General features: G+C 32.6%; 1 protein-coding gene across 2 annotated transcripts in view; it reads right to left on the bottom strand.

Annotated features, from left to right (window-relative positions):
* The window catches only part of TDRD3 (tudor domain containing 3), a 151,087-nt gene that overhangs the window by 90,659 nt on the left and 35,750 nt on the right, over window positions 1-24,678 (bottom strand). For both annotated transcript variants that reach the window (XM_074378261.1, XM_074378262.1), the window contains exons 2-3: window positions 13,654-13,738; window positions 8,944-9,009 (exon numbers count right to left, since the gene is read on the bottom strand). In XM_074378261.1, coding sequence (XP_074234362.1) covers window positions 8,944-9,009; window positions 13,654-13,738 — 151 coding nt within the window. The remainder of the gene's footprint in view (window positions 1-8,943; window positions 9,010-13,653; window positions 13,739-24,678) is intronic.

Raw genomic sequence — 24,678 nt, 5'->3', positions numbered from 1 at the left:
GAATGATAATGAAAATACCGTGTATAAAACCTTTGAGATATGGTTAAAGCAGTGGCAGGAGAAAAACCGCCTCAAGATGCTTATAGTAGAAAAGAAAGGAAAATAAATGAGTCGAACTAACAAGTTGGGCAAAGAACAACAGAATAACTTCAAATAAGGTTAGAAGAGAATAAAGATAAATTAACAAAACAGCAAACTAAAAATACAATAAAGAGAGTTAACAAAGTCTAGCATTGGTTCTTAGCAAAGACTAATGAGACTGATACTGAGCAAGACTGACCAGGAAGCAGAGAGTAAAGATGCAAATAAACAATTCAACGAGTAATAATAATAATAATAAACATACTTTCAGAAGCAATGAAAAACAATAAAAGAGACCTATGAATACCAATCTAAATGTCCATCAACTGGAGAATGGAAAGAAAAAGGAGTAAACCTACACAATGGAATGCTACTCAGCAATGTACAGTAACAAACTACTGACACATGCTACGTGATGAATTCACCTCAAAAACCTTACACTAAGTGAAAGAAGCCGGATACATACACAACAAAGTATATACTGTATGATTCTATTCATGTAAAGTGTCGACAAAACTCTTATTTATAGAGAAAACATAAAATACACAGATATATTATTAAGAATGGTAAGTACAAGGTAGCAAATTTAAGATCAACATACAATTATCAGTTACTTTTCTATGTACCCATAACAGAAAAAAAGTGTTTTTAAAAACACCATTTACAACAACAAAAATAGAAAGTTCCAGGTATAAAGCTTGCAAAAGATACACAACCTATATACTATCAATAAATTACAAAACTTTATGGAAAAACTAAGTAAATGAAGAGATACATCCAAGGGTGTGCTGGAGCCAGCTCAGACCAGTTCACAAGTGCCTGTTACCAGCATTTCTCCCAACTCCAGTTCGGTGATTTCACAGTACAGCTTAAAATCAGCCACTGCAGGAATTGTTATACTATGAGCAGTGGCAAATACTATAATATGAGGGCTTTTCTCACTCTCTTCAGAGAGGCAGCTTACCAGTATTTCACTAGTAATTAGGTATCGTAAAGATATCAATTGTCTTTAAGCTGAGAGGCAGATTCAAAGCAATTTCAATCAAACTGACTTGACCTATTTTAAGAAATTTGATCATTTGATTCTAAAATTCATATTGGGGAGGGGGCTGGTCAGGGACAGAACAGCCTGAGGAAAAAATAACATATTTTACAACCAAAAGATTAGAAAAATTTTATTTTACCAAGTGCCACAAAAGACATGGATCAACGGGATTTCCTATCTGCTCCTGAAGGTAATACAAACTGGAACAACCACTTTGGAAGATAATTTGGCATTATCTTGTAAAGTTGAACATTGGCCTACTCTAGCACACAGTAATTCAATTCCTGGTTACGTTCCCTAGACAAACTCTTACACACATGCATCAAGAAAAACGCACAGGTTTGCTCCAAGAAACAGTAGTAGTGCATCTACTACTTAAAGAAAAAAGAAGAAAGAGAAACACACCTGCATGTCCATCAACAAGAGAATGAATAAGTAAATTATGGTAAGAAAGTAATAAATAAAAAATGTTTATACAGCTTAATATTACACAAAAGAAAAAATAAATGAATATTAGGTATATGCAACATGAGCTAGCACACTGAATGATAAAAGCAAGTTACAGCAGGCAATGTTACCATTTTTTAAAGCTTAAAAACAAAACATATTGTATAGAAATAATTACCTACGTAACTAAAATATTTCTTTTAAAAGTCAAGGAAAGCTAAACTCAAAATTCACAGCAATCATTTCTTGGTGTCTGGAGGAGGAAGAGCTAGGGCAGGTAGGTAGGTACAATGGTATTGTAAGGTTCCAGTTCTCACGTCAGGCTGGGCCTTCACAGTGCTCACTTCATTATTAAGCTTCAAAAGATATATGTTTGTATATATCAAAATATTACATTAAAATTGCTTTCAAATAACTTAGATAATATTTTAAAATTAAAACACTGGATAATCTACAGAAGTGCCAAAAGAATTAGAGAACTAGCTTTGTAGCCTTCACAGCAAGAAAAAGTGAAAATCAAACCACAGAACTGGTTTGATGGCAACAGTGTGTTGATAAAATAGTTTGGGAATAGGAAGGTGAGAAAAGAAGCCCTAATTTGTAGCACTGCCAGTTTCCATGATTGATTTCAACTACTGAACTCTAAATAGGGAAGAGATGCTGACTATCACCGGTCATGATCCAGCACTTGGCAAGCATCTAGCCCTAGACCTTGTACCACCGATCTCACTAGCCCTGGACTCTTTCCCCGGACTGCTGTAGCGATTACCCTGGAAACTCAACCTTGCTGTCGCTTCTACTATTACCAGAGAGGATTCGCCACAGTTTCCACTTTTCTGTGTAACTAACGCATCTCCTTGTGCAGCTATACCTGACTAGCAGAGCTGAGGTACATGTGCACAGCACAGCTGCAAAGGAGGCGAAAGAAAAAGTACCTGGCATTTTCTTCACCACCACCCAGATGGGAAGATAGACAATTCCCTCAAACACAGGAAGACAATTCAGGTTCCAGGAATCATAAATGCTAACTACATTTATTTTCCATGTACCATTATCAGTCAAGATTTTGTCAAGCTCTATTTTCTATAGTTTGTACAATAAAATATCTTTTTTTGGTAGTTTTATTTTCCAAATAGAAACAGCACTAAATATGGTGTGTGTGTGAATGCGTGTTATGTATGCATGGACATAGATACATAATCTTTATACACATTCCACATACACCCTCCCACCCTAGGATTTTATACATGCCCCCAAAGGGCATCTGCCTGTCCCTTACTGAGAACCACAACTCTAAAAACTAACAGTCTAGCAAGAAAAGCAACCTCTCCACCTCACCCTACCAAGCTCCCCAAGCTGAGATGGCTGCCCCTTCCTTGTATGTACTTCCAATATAGCATTTGTGGTACTATACTGACACTGTTGGATTCTTGATCTCTCATTAGGCTACACGCTCCAAGAAGGCAGGGGCTGTCCTGTTGATGTCTGCATCCTCTGCACTTAGCACAAATAAACACTCAAAAACTGTTTGATAAAGAAATTTCCTTGTGTTTTTACTATAATTTATTTAGCAATTCTAGATACACCAGAAAATGTGGCAGGATTTTTACTTAAGGTATTTAAATTGCCTCTAGAACGAAAAAGTATATTCGGATCATTTATGTGTCTTAAATGAGAAAATTGAGAGCAGAGGGTAAAGTACTTTGACAGAGGTTTCTCAGCCAGTTAGGGGCAGAATTAGAATTCAAACTCTGATCTGCCTCACACCAAAATCTGTTTTCTTTTTACTACACACTCTAAAACTGTGATAAAATGTGTTACATACTAAAAACAGATGTAAGTATAAAGGGCAATGGGAATTAATTCTGTTCAGAAAAGATCAAGCTAATTAGAAGAGAAGTGGCATTCAAGCTGGAATTTGAACAATAAATGACAGTTTGCCTGGCAGCTGAGGGAAGGATATTCCATTCACATGACAATTACTAAGATGCCGTGGCAACAAAAGACTGATTTTAGAAAAGCTACAGTTCCCTTAACTCTAAAGTAAACTAGAGGGTTGTAATAATTTCTATTTTTCAGTGCTGCTCTGAAGAAAACATATAAATTATTTAACATGGGACCTGGCACAAAGTAGGTTCTCCATAAAGAGAAAGAGGAAGTGAAGACGTGTTTACTGAAAACCAGGGTTCTCCTAAGTTAGGAACTTGTACCAATAAAGGAAGGTCAAGAGGGAAGCAGTCAAAAGCATCAGGAATATTTTTAAGAAATAGTTTTGAGAAGGAGTTCCTAATCCTGATCTCAAATTTTTCAAGTGATATTCATACACATCAAGAGAGTTTAAATGGAAAAATAAATAAATAAATGATAAAAGAAAAACTTTCTGAATCAGAAATATGGTGGTATTATACTAGAAGAAGATCTAAACATTTCTACCCCTTAGAAAATTAAAAAACAGGGTATTATAAATGCCTGGTAATTGACAAACAGATAACATAATCTTGAATACGTTTTCCCAAACTTGAGATTCCCTGTAAAAAGCATCAATGTTTACATCAAAGTAACGGCACAGCACATAATTCAATCAGGCCAATGAATTACAAGGAAAACATTGTGGGACTCCAGTCAAAATCAACACTTCTTCCAGTGTGTCATTTGCCTATTTTCATACATCTATCCTTCACCTCTCTAGCTTTTTGTTCTGTGAGAGAATTTTTTTAAAAAGTGAAGTTTGTTTTCCAAGTATCAGAAGAGTATCCGTCTAACATATACTGTCACACATATACTGTTATGTGCAGTTTGTTTTTAAACTCCACAGAAGTCCTATTAATAATTACCAATAAGCACTTATAAATAAAGCATGGTAAGATCAGCGTCTCAGTAATCCATTTTTCTAAAATTAAAAGTTCATGTTTAATTTTAATAATTCACTAAAAGGAACACAGATAAATCGTATTACTTAGCATAGAATAGGTTAACATATATGAAACACGATACAATTTATTTAAATTAAAACTTAAAACTTTTTAAAATCACTTTTCTTTTTAAAAATATCCAAGTTCTATACTGAGGGTGACAGGGCATTCACTTTGAATTTTAAAGCAATGAAGCCATCTTGTGGTTGATGTCAGTATTGCTAAGGCTTTGAGAAGTCACTTCTATTTGGAAAACTTAGGTCTTTAATCAGTGTTTTACATTTAAAAAGGCATATACAACCTTTTAGTCCTACAACTTAGATGGAAAAGTAAACACAGATCTGAAAAGTCTCCTGTTACAGCTCCACATTAATGCATAAAATTCTTATATAGCTGGACTGATAACAGGGCATTTTTACATTAATCTATATTTTACAATTAACTTCTACACCTTGTTTCAGAGGCAAAAGCTATGAAAATAACTACAGCAAAATATTAAACTTGGATAAGAATGTGAAAAATATTAAACAGTTATAGGAAGTATAGTTTTATTCTCTTTTTGTCAAGACTTTTTTCCATGATTTTTAGCTCATAAGCCACCATGTTCCAGGACCTTGTAAAATCTAGAAATACAAAGTCCGCCCTAAAAAACTCAGAAGTTGCAGCATATGGCTACCCCAGCACATATTGCTAACAATCTTTATGGCCTGAAAATCAAACACAAACTGCCTACGGGGAATTCCAGCTTAGGCTTAGATAAGCCTGGAGAAAATTGTCATCTTCCCACTCTCACCAATTTCAAATTTGTCTGCAACCTTTGCATCAGGGTTACGGGCAACCTTATGGAGAAAATATGGGAAATGCAAAATAATGTTAAGAGAATGGGAGGAAAGAGAAAAGAATGTGAACAAAACTGTTATATTAATTAATAATAAAGTTACTTGTATTTGTTGCCATTCTATTTCGAGCCTGGCCCCTAAAGAATAAGCTTCCAATGGGGTTAAAAGACACGGGACCAGGGCCCTTTTAAAGGGACCACACAAGACTAATGGAAGTAGCTCCCCGAAAGCCTGCTCTCTTCTCTTGCTGCTTAAGTATTTGCCTCTTAAATACTGGCACAAATGCTCTCCAAATGTCACTTTTTCCTTTGGCTTTCTTCCTCTGAGGAGTAGCAATATCACAGGCAGGCTTGGAACTTAGTGTAAATAGTCAGAGCAGGACTTTGGCCTACTTTGATTCTCTTACACTAATAAAGTTCTGCCTTAGGGTTTGGGGCCAAAACCCAGTCAGTTATAAAGTATCCATTTGCCTTCCTTCATTTACTGAATTCCCTTGGAGATCCTTCAGTAGCAAAATACCCAACTGACATAGTAAATATTCATGCATTCTTAGATCTCCAGGACAAAAACACCACCCTAGATGGCTCATAATCCTCAATACCTGACATACACATTGCACTACATTCAGTATGTCACATATATAATTTAATTTAAATCTGGCAAGATTAAACAACTTGCCAGAAGTCACAAAAACTTATAACAAGCGGGAGAATCAGGATTTAAATCCAGCCCAATAATTCTAAAATCTGAATGTGTGCAATATGCTACCAGCCCTCGTGTTCCAGTCTCCAAGGCCACACCACATCTGAAGCACATCAAAACCACTCCTCTTCTTCCTGGGACAGCTAGTCCAGCTCACATTTTACATACTCTGTCTAAATTAGTTTTTGGAAAATTCATGTCTAGTATGATCTATCTGGAAGATCACTAGGTAAAATCCAGTTATTTCATTCATTCGTTTTTGACTATAAAAAGAAAATAAGAAAATAATATTTTATACTAAAATCTAGCATGTTCAAGGAACAGGCAGATTACTTACTCAAATCAAAGCAGATTACCCTGCTTATCTTATACACAGATTAAAATAAATTTAATTTTTTAAATTTAAAATTTATTTTAAACAAGAACTATAAGATACATAATTTAGAAACTGGAGCATGTCTTTATAATGATTCCATTACCATTAACATGCTGAAGTGCGGCGTAATGAAGTACTCCAATAAAGACACAAATAAAGTAACTTTTATTGTATTAGTCTTATTTTACAAAGCAGCTTAGGTAATTCTTGTCAAAAATACATTCCTTAAACATTTACTTTGGCCTAAAAGTAGTTATATTTTTATCTAACGTATGAAGTTTTAACTAAAAGCAAATAAAATGAGTAATTTTTGTGGGTTGGCTTCTAAAATTTCTATTACAGTTATTTTCAAAAATATTAAGAGAATTATATTTGGTGTCAGAAGCAGGTAATGAATTTATGCTGTACACCAGAAATTGACACAACATTGTAAACTGACTATATACTTCAATAAAAAAGAATACAAATTAAGAAAAAAAAAAGCAGCAGGTAATGAAAGGAAAAATATAATCAAAGGGGAAAAGCAGAAAGGGAAGATCCAATTTAATTTCTATTTCATGTGAAAAGGGCTTATTTTGCATCTTCTCACTTTGTGTATAAACTAAAGCTACATCAACATTAAGAATATTGTAAAGGATAAAATTTGGCACAGAAAATTCTATATTCAAATATTTTAAGTTATATTTTATTGTTGTTAGCTACATTCAAAGGAAATTCTAAAGAGACAACTTAAAAAACTTTTTGAAGCAAAAAATGCTGAGAAGGTAGAGGAAGCAGAGAAAAGTCTCATCAGTAGCCTTCCCCATGAGCGTATAGCAGAGGTGGGTTCTGAGAATCCCTAAAGACATGTAGAGAAAAAAATGGAAAATCAATAATCCAGAACATGCTCTAGTGAGCTACACCTGCGCCCCACACCCTCCACCCAGAAAGCTACTTTTCTTATATAATCTAGTGTAAGAACGGGCAGGCACTGTTTTGATGGTAGTTACTTCTGTAAAGAACTGTTATATTCATCAGACCTGTCCAAGACTGCTGCCTAATTTGGAGTTCTATCATCTAGAAGTTTTCTAAGTATGTTTCCTAACCAGCAGAATCAACATCCCACAGAAACTTGTTTGTAAGATAAATTCTCCGGGTCTACCCCAGTTCAATGGAGTCAGAAACATGGGAGTAGGGGAGGTGGGAGGCTGCCAGTCAGTGTTCTAGCCAAGCCTCTGGGGGATTCTGATGTATGCTGAAGCCTGAGAACCACTACCACAACCAGAAACAGAAATGTAAGAAACTGAAGAGGGCTCTGAGAAGAACAATGAAGATGAATGGAACGCTTGAGACAAAAAACAGAGGAACCAAGATAGATGGCTTTGGCAAAAAGAAACCTGTGTCAGTGACATTTACAAGGTTTCAAGCATATGAAGAATTATTCACAAGGGAAGGTAACCAGATGCTCTCCATTTCTCTGAAGGAAGATAAAGAAAACGTTATGGACTTCAGTTGCAGCACAAGAAATTTAAGTTAAAATACAATTCAAGTTTGCTGACACACAGTGTTGTTAAACACTAAACTGAGTTGCTTAAGAGTTTGTAGAACTCTCTCCTCTAAGTATCTGCTTCAAAAACTAGAGGAGATTATAAACTTTTTTTATTTCCAGATAAATGATTACCATCTATTGCATTAGTGGACCAACATTTAGAAAACATGAAAAATATGTTGTTACATTATAGACCTCTTAAAATTATATAAAATTTAACATATCTGAGGTACAGTAACTGTCTTAAATATGAGTGCTAAAATAAGAATACTTATTCAAAAATGAAACATTCATATTGAAAGTATTTCTTTAAATTATAATAATGCACATTATAAGCTGACTATACTTCAATAAAAAATATATTAAAAAAATAAATAAATTATAGTAACAGTGTTCCTTAATAGTTCAAACGTGAAGCACATATAAAATTCTTGGTTGACAAAATTTACATGTATTTTCAAATAAAAAGAAGAAATAGAATATAAATGAATAAGAGGTAAAAGACTAACTAGTTGATATCTAAAAATTATATCCATGTATTTTAAAAAAATCACTGAAAAAAATCCATAACGTGAATATATACGTGTGTTAATGCAAAATGACAGCAATGACCAAATACGTGGCTTTGCCAAATTGCTCCTAACATTCTGTCACAATCTTATACTTTTCTATTAATAACTTCATTAAATAAATATGGTAACAGGTAACTAAAGTAAAAAGGTACAAAAAAGTCCATGTCCTGAGCTCTGATAATATCTGTTAAGTCTCACTTGTAAAGTAAGCGTGTCATAGACATATTTCCTGAACCAAAGTTTTTTTAAATGTTGAAAAGTCACCAAAAGATTTGTTTTAATTATTTTCCATGTGTATAGGAAGTCAATATGATAACTCTGTGACTTGTTCACCTGCAAAATATTTTGAAGTTATAGTCTTGACAAAAAATAATTCCAGTAATTTAGATGTTCATATTTATTGTACTCAGCATAATTTAGGAAGTTAACATTTTTCTTTACCTTTTCTACCTTTCCACCATTGATGTCACTGGGGAGGAATTTCTTGCCAATTGTTCTCAAGTCTGTCTAAAATAAAAATATTATTATTAAAACAAAATTATAGAAAAAAGTGAATGTAAATCTAATCTCATTCACAAATAAAAGATAAAACTATTTAAGGTCTGTGGAACAAAATTTAAATAAATCTTTCAACTGATTATGAGATATATATATATAAAATCAATCTTTTGAAATTAACAGAATCCCATACATATGCTGTTTAAAGTATGCCAGTAAACTGAACAGTAATATATAAGGCCTTATTTACACCTGGTCATATTTCTTTAGGTAACTTTTTAACTTATTAAGTCTTCCTTATTAAAATTAAAATTTGATTTTATGTAAACTACAGTATTACTAAAAAATTAATGCCACAATCCAAAACCAAATGACTACTTTGAACACACAGAGTATATTTTTGACAACAAAATCCTACATAATCTTGATAGCAGAGACATGAAAACACATTACAGGCTGTGACATCTATAACATAACAAAGCTGCATAATACACAAATATCCCAGAGAACAGCACCACTACAACAGCAAGAAGTCACAGTAAGAGTGTCCTGTAGTAAAAACTTACTTCATTTGCTTATTAAACAAACTACAGGAATAGAAGGTGAACAAATGATTAACTGCATGAAAACGCAGAAGTACACATTACTCGGGAAACCAAAGGAAAATAAAGACTAAGATAAACATTTCCGACATAAAAACAAAACTTCAGCTACACAGTCTACATAAAAAAGAATGTTTAAGGGTTTTGTCCTCTTTAAGAGGAAGTAAAAACTGAAGGAATGGTAAGAAACCTGTTCAGAGGAAAACTAATCCTCATGAAAAAGACCTAATTATTTAAGCTAAGAAATTATCTTAACTCTTGAGATAGTGAGATCAGATTAATAACTGTATTTGTTATTCCTTAAATACAGTAAACAAATTCTTCACTGCCTGAAGCGCAAAAGAAAACAATGCATTTAATCACAAAAAATTTTAAGGGAGAAATTCATGTTAGACTTAAGGAAAAAACACTAGATGATTAAAATTACCGTAACATAAAGAGATTACATATAGAAAAGTAGGATAGTCTTCTCCAAATACCTACAGTAACAGAATATCCTTTTATTTGAAATATCCATGTATGGTCAGCTTAAGAAACAAGCATACATGTTATACAACTCTCACAGACCCTTTCCTGTCTTTTATTACCACTATTCACAATTTATTTCTCAACATAATACAAGGATCACTCATAAACTAAAACTCACTGAATGCAACTGCCAGGCAAGCTAAGCCCCAAAGCCAAATACTTGTGTAACAATGTTTTAAGTTTACCGGTTTTGCAGCCTCCACCCAATAACAGAGCGAAAGAAGCATAAACCACACCTCAAGTTGTATGCCTTTTCACTTTGAAAATACCAAGCAACATATAGGGGGAACAATACTTTCTTATACTAGTCTTTCCTATATTAGGATTGTTTTGAAGATTAAATGTTAACACATGTAAAGCATTCAGCATAATGAGTAAGCATTTAATGAATGTTTGCTATCATGTTTATTTTAGTGAATATAAAACATGCATATTTTGTTATCACCTGAACATGTATAACAAGTCAATAATACAACTAACAGTTCATAAAAACATAGACATTATTTTGAAGTCACTCAAAGGCTAAAATATTTAAATACGCATGAGAAACAGTGTCTGTACGTGTAACAGTGTAACAAATTTTATGATATATCATGGTCCTTCATTTTCGGTTTTTCATCAATAAATTGTAAAATATAACTTAAACTAAAATGAGGCATTAATATAAAGCAGAATGAGCACAAGACTAAAATCCTAAACTGATTTACTGCATTCTGTAGTTAACTAATATGACCTGGAATACTGTTAGAAATTCTCTAAATCCAGTTAATTTATTCCTCTGTAAAATGGGAAATATATCACCAAGTTTATCTTCCAAAATTGTTGTCAGGCTAAAAAGAGACAAAATATTGCAAGTTTGCATAGCTTTTAAACTGCCATACACACATATAAGGAATGTTATTTCATTGTTCTTTCAGCAAGATGAAAATGACCTACCAAATCTTTAAACATTCTAAATTCAAAGTCAATTTTTCAGTTCTGCAGTGGCAAAATTTATTATTCAGATGCCATTATATCAGGATCACTAGAATAACTAGGTCCAAAAAAACATTTATAGTTAATAAGAAATTATGCAGAAGTATTTAATCTGTAACACATGTATGCACACACAAAAAAAATTCCTGACTCTTTCTTCAAGCAAGTTCAGCAGCATATCTATTTGGTAAATCATTTTATAGTATATAGAATCTTAAAAGAAACTTTTTAATTATCTTTTTATATTTTTTACTATTACATAGTATTTAGTAATTTAAGACTGGGCAATCATTTAATTTTTTTCTGAAATAATTCAAGAATTTGAACACCAAACCACATGCTGGGTTTCAATGTTACCTCTTAATATTCTTACTTCTCATTCTACAGAGTAAAAAATTAAGAACCCTCCTTTCAACAAAAAAATTTATGCAGAAGAGAGTTACACAGCAGCTCTGAGACTTCTGTCTTTAGAAGGACCTACTTACAATGTTGTTCCTAAGCTGGCATCTGGATACTTGGGACTTGAACCATTTCCTAACTGATAATGTAATTCACTGCTTAAATTATTTGTATTAACATTGTGCCTTATGATAAACACCTGATTTTTGAGGGAGGAGTCTAGAATTCTGTTTCATGCTAGGCAGAGAGTACCTTCCTAGGCAACCCAATAAAAGCTAATAAATAAAAAATAATAGACTTCTCTAGGCAGAAAAACTGTATACACACTATCGCTTTGTTCACTGCTAGATAAAGGAACAAATTCAGTGTGTTTCCCCACAGGAGGAAGAGAGTATACGAAAGCTTGTACCTGGATTATTCTCCCAATATGTAGCAAGTTATATATAAGAATCATTAATGCAAGTCTTTCTCAATTAGTGATTAATATCCCATAATCACTCAAAAGTTAAAAAAAATTCAACAGAAATACTATAAATGCCTGATTTTATTTAAAGGTTATAAACTTGAAAAGGAGATTATTTGTCTGGTGTAGACTGCATCCTGATTTAAAGTATTTTTTTAATCCTATTATATGGGCATGATAGCTTTGAATTGGAGTAGTCAACCATGTATTTTAGAGAAAATTATAAAGATAAATTAATTCACTAAGACAATGATCATCATGTACCTCTTATGTGCATAAGACAAATACTTCATCTTGATTTATTGTATTTAGTTCCATATCCAATTATAGATAGCTCAATGCTATTTACCTAGGTATATAAATAAGAGAAATAAGGGGTATATAAGGTATATAAATAAGAAAAATAAAGAACAGAAGATTGTCACAAAGCCTCTTTCCTATCACCTTTAGGACTTTTTTTTTTAATTGACAAAGAAATAAACTAGGGCTCTTTGTAACACTTTCTTAAAAATAAATTTCACTAATTTGGGTGCAAGTCAAAGAAAGTTAAAATATCTAGCAAATATTCCTATTTGTAGTCATAAATAACATGTATAATTTCTAACTAGTGCTTACTTTAAAATTTTTATAGTCTTTTGTTTATTAAAAACCTAAATACTTAGCTGAGAAGCAAAAAAAAATGAACTTGTTAGTCTTATTGAATAAAATTTCAAAACAGCTAAAAAAATGACATTTCAAAATATAAATTTTATCTGTTTAAACCCAAGTTTAATTATATAAATTTAAGTAATTTGAAAAGAAAGCTATATAGTTATATACTTATATTTTACATGTTATCAGAAGCCACTATTTCTGCTTTATGCTATACCTATTTTGATGTGATATAATAGATTTGTCACACAGTAACTCTCTTGTGAATTTCACTGATTATGTATCATAATATATAAATTTGATTAATTATACATTGTGATTGTAAAGGTGATATGAAAAGAACTCTCACTGGGGTAACTGCAAGATTGAAAAAAGAATATTCATTTACTTACATCTATACATCAAACAATTTTCATAATTCTTCATAAAAATCCAAAAGCCAATCTCAATTATGGAAAAGATACAGCTATACAGATGAGAAGAGGGAAAGAGCTTGGAAAGCAACATACACTAAAACATTAACAGTAATTGTAAGTAACTTTGGTTTTCTTGTTTTACTTTTCTGTATTTTCTGAAGTATTTGTATTCTACAATATATACTACATTTATCAACAGGAAAAGTTACTTTGAAATAACAAATACAACTGTCAAGAAGCTATAAGCTAGCTAGAGTTTCTATGTAAATTAAATGGCAATTTGTTTTAATAAATATGATCAGTTTTTACTGCTATTATACAGCTATTGTAAATGTAATGAAATTCTATTGATCACTAGGTGAAAAAAAGTTTTTAATTGCAATTTTTTCCTTTTTCACTGGATTCTGTATAATAGATGTTAAAGAAATACATATTTCTAATAATTGGCTGCTGTGAGATTACCAAATTCAATAAATATCACTGCAACTTAAAATGGACAATAAAAATGAAAGATGTTCTCCACTTTACTCATCATAAAATCCAGTTTACTCTATTAGATGTTTTTAATGAATATAGCTTCCAGGTTAAACATGTTTATAAGTTAATAAATAAAACCTACATTGAGAGCAATCAGGATGATGTCATTTATATTGACTTTGTCAGGAGAACTTGTGCAAGCTTCAATGCCTTCATCTGAAAGATACCTGTTAAAATAAAATAAAGGGCTTAATATTTTCTAAAATCAAAGTTAACCAAAATTATCTTCAGTCTACACACAGTTTTGTTCTCTACTATAAAATGCTTCTACTACAAATACAAGGGAAAGAGTCCTGGATACTCCCTGTTTATTTACTATCTCTGAGAGAGCTGGATGGACAATGCATATTTTTCCTCTTTCACATCTTTAAAGGGATATTGTGTTAAAAAAAAAAAAGTAGCCATATGCTTTCTGAGAAAAGCTATTTAAACATCAATATACTTCTTAAGGAATGAATGAGCTACACTTTACTATTATACAAATACAATATCCAACTTAATTATTTGGTAATACAGTAAACTTTTACTTAGAAAATGAGATGTGCTGAAAGATAGAGCTGAAAACAACATAGTTTTAAATTTAGTCCAACAAAACTTTCCTCTGGGCTAGTTTCTCACATTATCTTCTCAAGCCCCCTCTCGCTAAGATAATGTTCCGAAGAATCCTTCAGTAAATACTATTGGCCCCAAGTGGTACAAAGACAGGCAACTTTTTCCTTATATCATTTAATTTTCCTGCCTCTTTTCAGTTTTTTTACTCATTGTCTTATTGCCTTTTGCTGTTTTATTGAGTCCAAACCAACCGTACATCTGTAGCAGACAATAATTAATTCAAGAGTAAAAAGATTATTGAACCCAAAGGGGGGAAAATGTCATCTCTACCAATTCATCCATGCCAGTAAGAATGAATGGATGGGAGGCCGGAATAAACACTCCATAGTGACCGTGGAATACAAATGTCTGCCGTCAGCACAGATGGTTAAAACACTGCTTTAATTCAAAATGACTACGTTAATTTACTTATTACCCTGAAAACTTTTCACCATTCATAGCCACTGACTGTATCTGGCATTAATTATCTTACAAATTCAGTCTACAAATACTAACTAATTAACCCCCTATTTATGTGAAAAGCATTATGTGAAATCAGTAATAAGATTAGTAAAATGATGAAAAATAAATATCTTCCTTCAAGGAGTTTACAGTCTCACATAAAGAATAACACAATAAGTAAACAGCTATCACACAAGGCCAAAATAACTATAAACAGTATATTATCGGGGCTCAAAGTGGCTGGGGAATGGAAATGAGTACATAGAAAGGGAATAGTATGAGCAAAAAGACTTTTTAGAGGTAATAACCTGGAATATTCTAATTGGAAAATGGGGAAGGAATGGGAGGTCAGAATAGGTTGAGGCCAATTTTAGGAAGCAACAGTACGCAGAAGCAGTTAAACGCTGATTAACTACAAAAACAAAACTTTCAAAATTCCTACACAGTAGGGAAATAATATGCAACAACTAATAAAATACTTTGTTTTCTAGAAAGGTAACTCTTTAAAATTAAAAGATTATAGGGTGTCAGATGAACTGAAAATGAACTTTAAAAATAATCAAAGTTTACCCTTCAATTTTGCAAAAGAAAAGAGTGCCCAAAGATGTTAACCCAAATTTGCTCCAACCTGCAAACTTAAGCTATGCAAAGGTAAAACAAAAATGCCTCCTGATTCCCAGTTCTGCAGTCTTTTCTTTACAACATACTATTTTTATTTATCAACAACTAATGCTAATATCAGGAATATTATTTTCTTCTCATAAACAACAGCCAACATCTATACAAGTCAATTTCTTAATCAACTAGACACTTTTACCAAAACACACAAAAAAGCACAACCTGACAAATTCAATCAGTGAGCTCCAAAATATATCCAACAAGAATAGGTCTCGTTTTAAAGTAAAAGATCAGGGAACTATACTAACAAATTCAAAAATTGTTACAACAATAAATAAATACAAAATATAAAAAGGGTACATCTAACCTAACAAAAATTCTAAAGGCAGAAGATGTAAGGGGTGCCAATTTGACTTTATCCACGTATAAATCAAATACCATGTGATTTCTTCCAAACAATGCCTATAAAAGGCCTCCCAAATATAAGAAATTATAAAATGTGGCTCAGTATCAATTTCAAGTTTTACAAGTCTCCCTTCCTCACCCTTCATATTTAAAAAAAATAAAAGGACTTGAGCCTCACAGCTTTACCCTGTAATTGTTAAGAAACAGGAGGCCTCCCCAGTAGCATCTTGGTGATTCTTCCATCAATACTGGACCATTTTCACAGAACTGAATCTAAATTAACCATTACTTGGGAATGACAAATTAATCCTTTTGTTTTTGTAAACATTTAAGGCTCTAATATCATCAATGAATAAAACAAGTGATAAAAGTAAGGTATAATGCTCAAATTGGCTTCAGGATGCACCACGGTAATACAGTAACTGAAAGAACAAAACAACATTAAATTTACCAGCCTTAATGTGATCAATGGGAAAGAAAGGAACTGAAAATTGGAGCGGCATGCCAGATCTGATCCCTGTGCACATCCGCACGATGGACCTCAAGGGAAGAGAATTATCATCAGTTCCCATGTGCCATCTTTGAGCATGTAACTCCAAGGGCACTGACCCTAAAGGAAAAAACCAACCCCAGAAAGGTCTTATTTACTAAAACAGCCCCAAAAGCACACATTTTTTTTTTCTCCTCTAGCGGAGATTTTAAAACAGTAACATTATAAAACCATTACTATTCTGAACTAAAAATACATCTGAATACATTCTATTGACAAGCAAGTCACTAAAGGGGTACATTTCTGCATGACACGCATAGAATAGACTTACATTTCTCCCTAACTTTACCTTCAAATAATGCCATTTTAAAATCACAATTTAATAAATACTCATTTTTTAAAAAGATTTTAGGAAATATTTCCTCTTTTCATAAATAGAAGATATTAAAATTCTGTCTTCTCAGAGTCATTGAATTTGTAATCCTGAGCAACTCTTACCTCAGAAATAAAAGCTTTAAAATTAATTATTATCCACCAATCTGGGGGAGAGGTGGTTTCCTATCACACATAATGAATACATATTTAATAAGAAGGGTCTCACTAACAGAATCGTCTTCACCTCCTGTTCTCAAGTTCCTGGGGCATATAAAACAGACATGCCCAAACCACAGTTCAAGAATCTCAAGTAACAGAAAACTGTGCTAAAACAAGTACTACTGTTTCAATTATCACTTGCTAGATCCAAACAGTTGACTGCCATTACCAGTACGTGGATCCCTATCTGTAAGAGAAAAAAGTGCCAATTTTCCTTTGATCTATTCCTCCGAAAGTAAAAGCCTTGAGTCTAACAATTACTGAATGTGATGCTCTGATGTACAACGAGGAGGGCCAAGACAAACTGAACAGTACGTGCCCATCTAAAGGGGGCAGCTCCTGTGACTGACTGCATGAGAACAGGTACAGTAGCTATTGTCAGATCCTCTCGTTTTTAGCTTTTAGTTTTTCGTAAAGCAATGTACAAGCCAAACGAAACAGGCGTCAGTCTGCATGTGACACACCCATTTTGTACTTACTAATCTATTAGTTTATTTCAGATACCGGCTTGTTTGCTCCTATACATTTTCAAGTTGTCTTTGACATGCTGGCTTGTGCCATAAGTGTCTCTCAAATGATATAATATCCGTGGCTGACATCCTTTCCAAGCAAAAGAGGAAAACAACTATGTCTTTTAGGTCACTTTATATGACTCTTGGAGAGCAACAAACATAACTATGTACATAAATAATGTTCTTACCAGAGTTGTCTACACCAAACTAAAAAGCGTCAAATCATTTACTTTGGCCTAATTATTTCACAAACTGCACATATGCCGAACTCATCCTTACCTCAGATTTTCTGACCATATATATTTTTTAGGGGCAGAAATGCTCTAACTGGCCAGAAGTACTAAAAAACTGCACTATTCATCCCCTCCACCTACCTCCACCTGTCCATGCAATGAATGCCCATTCTAGTCTAAACTGAAACCTGAATTCCTTAGATAACCTAAGACTGAACCTATTCCTGTACATACCAATTAGGCTGATGACACATGAAAAGTCTTTAAAATGCCAATGAGAAAACCAAGAGTGAAAACATTCTTCCTAAATGGACAGGGACTCAATCAAAAAATAAAGGACATATCTGGACAATGACTGGTACATGGTGGTCTTAAGTGTCTCCAAATAAAACTCAAATCAGATGGCCTCGTGGTTTTTCAGGTCCCTGATCTACATGTGATTATTTGCTACCACATAAAGATTACTAGCCCACATATGTTATCCAATACCAACATAGGAATTTGATAAATGAATCCCTGCTTAGCTACAAAGAAAATAATGATAACTAACTCTCAATTACTCAAGCTGACATCAAAATAAATAAAATGTAACAGAAAATTTCTAAAATCACTTAATTAAAAGACATCTTTCATCTTAGCAAATATGGAAGTTGGCAACCAGGTGCAAATTCCCAAGATATTAAAAAATAATTTTTGAAGACTATCCAAATAAAGATCTCTCTACTCATTCTGCCTTTCCTGTTTCCATCCCCACAGTGTAAGTGAACTGTAACATGCCTGCCGAAAAGCTGGTTTTCACTATTATTCTTATAGGCTATACCCAGTCAGAGCTAATCGTCTCCTCTAGGGCAAAAGAAAACTGCTTATAAATTCCTATGTATGAATGTAATTTGGGAAAATAAGTATTTAACCACACTGAGCAATAAGATTAGTTAAGGTAACAAGCTAATAAGAATGTGGGCACAAAATCTGCTTCAAGTAACTAGTACAGACAAAATCAATATACTCAACATGATTTATAAACACATTGGGGGAGGGGGAGGCAGAGTCACCAACCAGAATATAAACTGGTGCACTACAGTAAGCTGAAATGAATCTGTGGGATTCCATACCTAAATCTTTTTTAAGCATAGCAAGCGGGAGGATCAGATTTCTACTAGAAGTAATTCAAATGAGGGAGTCCTATGACAGCAAATGGCGGAAAATAAAAAAAAGAAGTCTTTTATTTCATTTTCCTAAAAAAAACAAGTACCACTTCTATTACTACCATTTTCTTTCCTTCTTTAGGTAAACTGGCCACCTTAGGCCAAAATGAATACCATAATCCTTATCCCAACAAGTACAATAAGGACTTGAATCAACACTAGCTTAAAATTTAATTTTCTCTATGATTTATTTATAAGTGGTTCAGACAAAAATATGTATTATTTAAAGTACCTCTAAGTAACAAGCAATTAGTGTTGATCTTAATCCATATAGCAAACTATTTTCAATACAAGATTTATTTTATTCAAATATAAACTATCTCTAAAAATGCATCACTTTTCCAGTTTTTAGTTTTTAGGATTTCTTTGCATGCACAAACATATATTACTTCCACCATGTACCTAACCTATGATATTAAATTTTTTCCATACACCAGAAAATCTATCTTAATTTCTTCTACACTAACTATTCAAATTTTTACATCACAAAAATAAAAACACCAAAATCAAAGAAATCATCACTAAAACCTTAACATTTTAGTGCAAATGCTTCATAAAATTAACCTGCACAAAAACTGAAAGGATGAATATGCAATAAGTTTAAAAACATCTAGTTAGCACTCTAGAAGGATCTTTTTTCCTAAACAAATAACTTCTATAGGTATGATGTGATGTGCCTTGATATATACGTCATGATTAACCACCGTACTACTCAAACTTCAACATTTCAGTGGCCAGACAGAAATTTGGGGCCCAATATTAGACATAAAAATATGGAAATCAGAAAAAGGTAGAGGGATAATCCCTTATAAAGCATATATAATGTAAAGTATTTTAAAGTGTTTAAATTCTGAAAAATTGAAAGCTAGGCTTGTTAGGCATTTCCTTTAAACTGAAGATGTATTAGAGCTAATTCTGAGGTGTACTACTTGAAAACACCACTAGATGACAACATTGCTTCACAAGTACAATGTTATCATCCTATTATTGGAAGCAAAGACTCCAAAGATATACTTAAACTGGCTTTAAAATAAAGGTTTCTAGCATTTTTTTCTTTTTTTGGTAGAGACCAGATGCATCAAAAATAAAATAAACTTATAATTCTAGAATTTGTGTTTGCTATAAAGATCACTCAGGATTTAAAAAAAAAAACTCATTTAGGAGGCATTCAAGAGCTATCTCCTCGTATGAAAAAAAAATCGAAGTATATCAGAAGATAATTTTCTCTCCTATTCTCTCCTATGTTCATCCTTTGGAAATAAAGACTTATTAAAAGTATGCATAAATTATTAGAGATTAATGCTTTTTTTTTGCTGTGGAATAGTTTAAATGAGTATTTTCAACATTAATTCAACAGTTGCTTTTCTCTGACATCAAAATAAATAAGCATGACAATTTTAATAACTATAAGAAGACAGATGACAATAAATTACAAGCTTCTATTTTTTATTATCCATTTTCAGATATTTAAGATACTTTTCCCATACATAAACCAACTGATGAAGACATTAGCCCTGGAATGCTTATTTGGTATTAAATAACTATTATAACAGCTATGAAAGTAAAAATTTATAAGTAATTGTTCTGAAATTCTATAACTGATATACTACAAAGAATAGTGGCAGTGCAAGAATGTTATTACTCATTTTTGTAAACCAAGCCTTCACATAACTTTTAAAGTATAAAATGAACACCTGGATATTTTTACTTTCATTGGAGGTTACAATTTATGTCCTTCCTCTAATTCAACATTTTCATACTTGAATTCTGAAAGAGAGCTGAAGTTATTTTTAAAAACTCATACTTTAAATATTGAGTTATCTGATATTTCTGTCATCTTTTCTTCAGCACAAAGGTGATAGCTATAAAACCATACATCAGCTAGAAAGACTCACTTCAGTCAGGACTGATGCCTTGTGCATGGACTACTGCAATACAGCAGCATGACTATTTGCCATGCCAAAAGCCTCCCAGGATTAACCCCAGGAGACCTCATACTTAGTTAAGTTCGCATGAGAAATGTTATTTTAAAATGTAAGCTATATGATAACAAAAATAAGAAGGCATTTTATGAATAGCTTAGAAAGACTGTCATCTCATCTGTACTTTTTAGTGAGACAGAACTAGATGTAAGTCTCAGCCTCTCTCTTTAATACACGTGGGATCCAAAGCAATGTATTCAATCTTTCTATGCTTCACTTTCCTCCCCTATTAAAATAAAAGAAAGAAAAAAAAAAAAAAGGTCTATTTGGTTGTTCTATGGAAATACTGATCTATAGAGTTGATCTAGGAATAAATGAAACACCTAGCATATGCATGGTACAAAGTAGATGCTAAATAAATACTAGTTTTCTTTCTTCTTAAACACTGTACATTTTGTGTTTATTATGGAAAATATTTTCAAAACATAATGATCCTTAAAAATGTCTTCTTCTGAAACTAACACAATATTGTAAATTACGTATAGTTCAAATTTTTTATAAAGTCTTCTAGGTCATTAGAAGACAGGAAAAGAATGGTATTTGTCAATCAATAAAGGGAATTTCCTCAAAGGCTACAACTAATAGTCAAAGGTGTGCATATTTCTTTATTAGAAAGCCTACATTACATTATTTCCAACATGCTACTCATATGGAGCTCACTGAGAACAGAAGGAAGGTGCTAGCAAGATGAAAAGATTTTTATTATTTATTGAAATCTTCCAATTTTGCATATATGGATGACTATACAGTTTTTAACAATGTTATTCCATGAGATTGTGCAACTATTTCTGCCTCAAACAGAATTTTCAATGCAAAATGCACTGCCATCACTTTTGCCCAATCTGTCATTTATGTTAAAATTTAAAACAATGTCAATATACAGTCAGTAAGTAATAAGTTTAAAATTCTATAGCACAAGAAATTACAATTGTAGTATCTATTTTAAAATTAGACATTTTATAATTTACTCATAATTTATTTAAACTAATACCATTTATCCAAAACTTTGAAAATGAAAATCTACTACTTCAATTATCATAGGCAATTATGGCAAATACCTATTTGTATCCAGTATATGTAGCCATATATCTTACCACTTAACAGCATAATTCTCCAAAAATTAAAATGAAATGAAAATGGAAGAGGCCTAAAACCAAAAGCAGCAATCACTTAAATATGCTAAGTTAAGTAAGCAAATATAAATGAACTTTTTGCCAGGTGAAACAGCCACATATGTATATATCTTAGTTAATAAATATCAATTAATATTTCTAATTTTCATTTTTTAATGCATCTTAAATATAAAAAGCTTGGTGCTGCTTAAATTTTTGAAACTGAAATGCTGAAAATAAATTTAAAAGTTTAATTTTTTCAGCTTGGAAGACAATTTAAATGTATTCCCATATCTCTTGGCTGAATGGTGGTATCCCAAAAGATATGTTCATGTCAATCTCTGGGACCAGTGAATGTTACTCTATTTGGAAAAAATGGTCTTATAATTAAGTCACACATAATTAAATTAAAGATCTTGAAATGATTATCCATGTGGACCCTAAATCCAATGACATGTGTTCATATAAGAGAAAGGCAGAGGGAGTTTTGAGACAGACACACTAAGGAAAGAGACACATTTGGACGCACAAACTGGAGTGATGAGGTCAAGCCAAGGAATGACAGCAACCACCAGAAAGCTAGAATAGGCAAGTTAATTGATTCTCCCCCAGACCCTCAGCACACACCTTGATTCCAGGCTTCTAACAGTGTTAGGTATATCCCTGTAGTACACAAACACATAAATTGTGGTGGAATTCAGAAGGAAACACTTATTTGATAAAAACAGACTCATATATATAAAAGTTTCTGCAAATCTTTTCATTTAAGAATCAATCATGGCCAACTTATATTTCAAAAGATAGATTTCCCTACTTTATTCTCTTCAGTAGTCACTGTCCCTCAGTATCTGAGGGGGATTGATTCTAGGACATCTGCAGAAACCAAAACCCACAGATGCTCAAGTCCCTTATATAAAATGGCATCTAGAAATAGAACTTTCAGGATATACTCATGATTTTATATTTATATATCAGTTTATTCATTCTCATGTATCCATGTGTGTGGACTACCCAGAAACAACACATGACGCATGTAATAGTTATATCTTCATTAATCTAATCATAAAGAAGCCTTGATATGACTTTTAATTTTAAAAGAGCAATAAAACATTGTTTAATATCTGGCATACTTAAATTAGAAACTGTTACAGAATAATAAAATCTCAATTTTAAAAAACTGCAGTAACACTGATTTATAACATTACATGTTTCATGCATACATTATATTCCTACTTCTGTATACCCTACAGCATGCCCACTGCCAAAAATTTAGCTTCCATCTGCCACTGTAAGTTGATCCCACCTGTTCCTTCCTCTCTGGTAACTACGAATCTGTCCTCTACATCTACATGTTTGTTTTTTTGGGGGTTTGGTTTGTTCATTTATTTGGGGAGGGGAAGTGTTTGTTTATTTTATATTCCACATAGGAATTAAATCTATACACTATTTACCTTTCTCCATCTGATTTATTTCACCTACCGTAGCACCCTCAAGGTCCACCCATATTGTCAGAAATGGCAAGATTTCATTCTTTTGCATGGCTGAGTAGTATGTCATTGTATATACATACCACATCTTGTCTACTCATTCATCCATTGATGGGCACTTAGGCTGTTTCCATGTCTTGGATATGGTGAATGATGCCATGATGAACCAAGGGGTACAATATCTTTTCAAATTACTGTTTTTGTAGTCTTTGGATAACCCAGAAGTGGAAAAACTGGATTAGTAATGTTGAGCACCTTTCCATGTGTCTGTTAGCCATCCATATGTCTTTGGAAAAGATATCTATTCAGCTCCCTGCCCAGTTTTCACTAAGGTTTTTTTTTTTTTTTTCTTAATTGAGTTGTATGAGTTCTTTATATTTCTTTTTCACTGAAGTATATTTCACCTACAACACTATGTTAGTTCCATGAGCACAACACACTGGTCCAGTATTTCTATATGCTACAAAATAATCAAGATAAGTCAAGTTACCATCTTTCACCAGTTACCACAATATTTTTGACTATATTCCCCAAGCTATGTATTTCATCCCCATCACTCATTTATTTTCTAACTGGAAGTCTGTACTTATCAATCCATTTCACTTTTTTTGCCCAAACCCTCACATGCCCCTCCTCCAGCAACCACCAGTTTCTTCTCTGTATCTATGAGTCTGTTTCTTTCTTGTATTGTCTGTTTAATTTTCTAGGTATTTATCTTTCTCTGTCTGACTGATTTCAGTTATCATAATACCAACGAAGTCCACCCATATTGTCACAAATGACAAGGCTTCATTCTCTTTTATGGTTGAGTAATATTCTATTGATTCTGTAAATCACATCTTTATCCACTCATCTACTGATGAACATTTATAATCCTTCCATATCCCAGATACTGTAAATAATGCTGGAATGAACGTAAGAGTGTACATATCTTTTCAAATTAGTGTTTTTTATTCTTCAGAAAAATACCTAGAAGTGGAATTGCTGGATTGTATGGTAATTCTATTTTTAATTTTTTGAGGAATCTCCATATTTTTTTCCATAGTAGTTATACCAACTTACATTCCCAACAACAGTGCATGAGAGTATAAGAGTATCCTTTTCTCCATATTCTCAGCAACACTTAATTGTTGTCTTTTTGATAACAGTCATTCTGACAGATGTGAGGTGATATTTCATCACAATTTTGATTTGCAATTTCCTGATAATTAGTGATGTTGAGCATATTTTCATGTGTCTGTTGGCCATCTGGATGTCTTCCTTGGAAAAAATGTCTATTCAGATCCTCTGCTTATATTTTATTCAGGATGTTTTTTTGATGTTGAGTTGTATGAATTCTTTGTATGTTTTGTATATGATGTTTGCAAATACATTCTTCCATTTGTAGGCTAGCTTTGCGTTTTGTTGACAGCTTCC

The sequence above is a fragment of the Camelus bactrianus genome, chromosome 14 (assembly GCF_048773025.1).
Source record: "Camelus bactrianus isolate YW-2024 breed Bactrian camel chromosome 14, ASM4877302v1, whole genome shotgun sequence".
Taxonomy (NCBI): domain Eukaryota; kingdom Metazoa; phylum Chordata; class Mammalia; order Artiodactyla; family Camelidae; genus Camelus; species Camelus bactrianus.
Note: the sequence above shows the minus strand (reverse complement) of the source record. Positions and strands in the feature narration are given on the sequence as shown.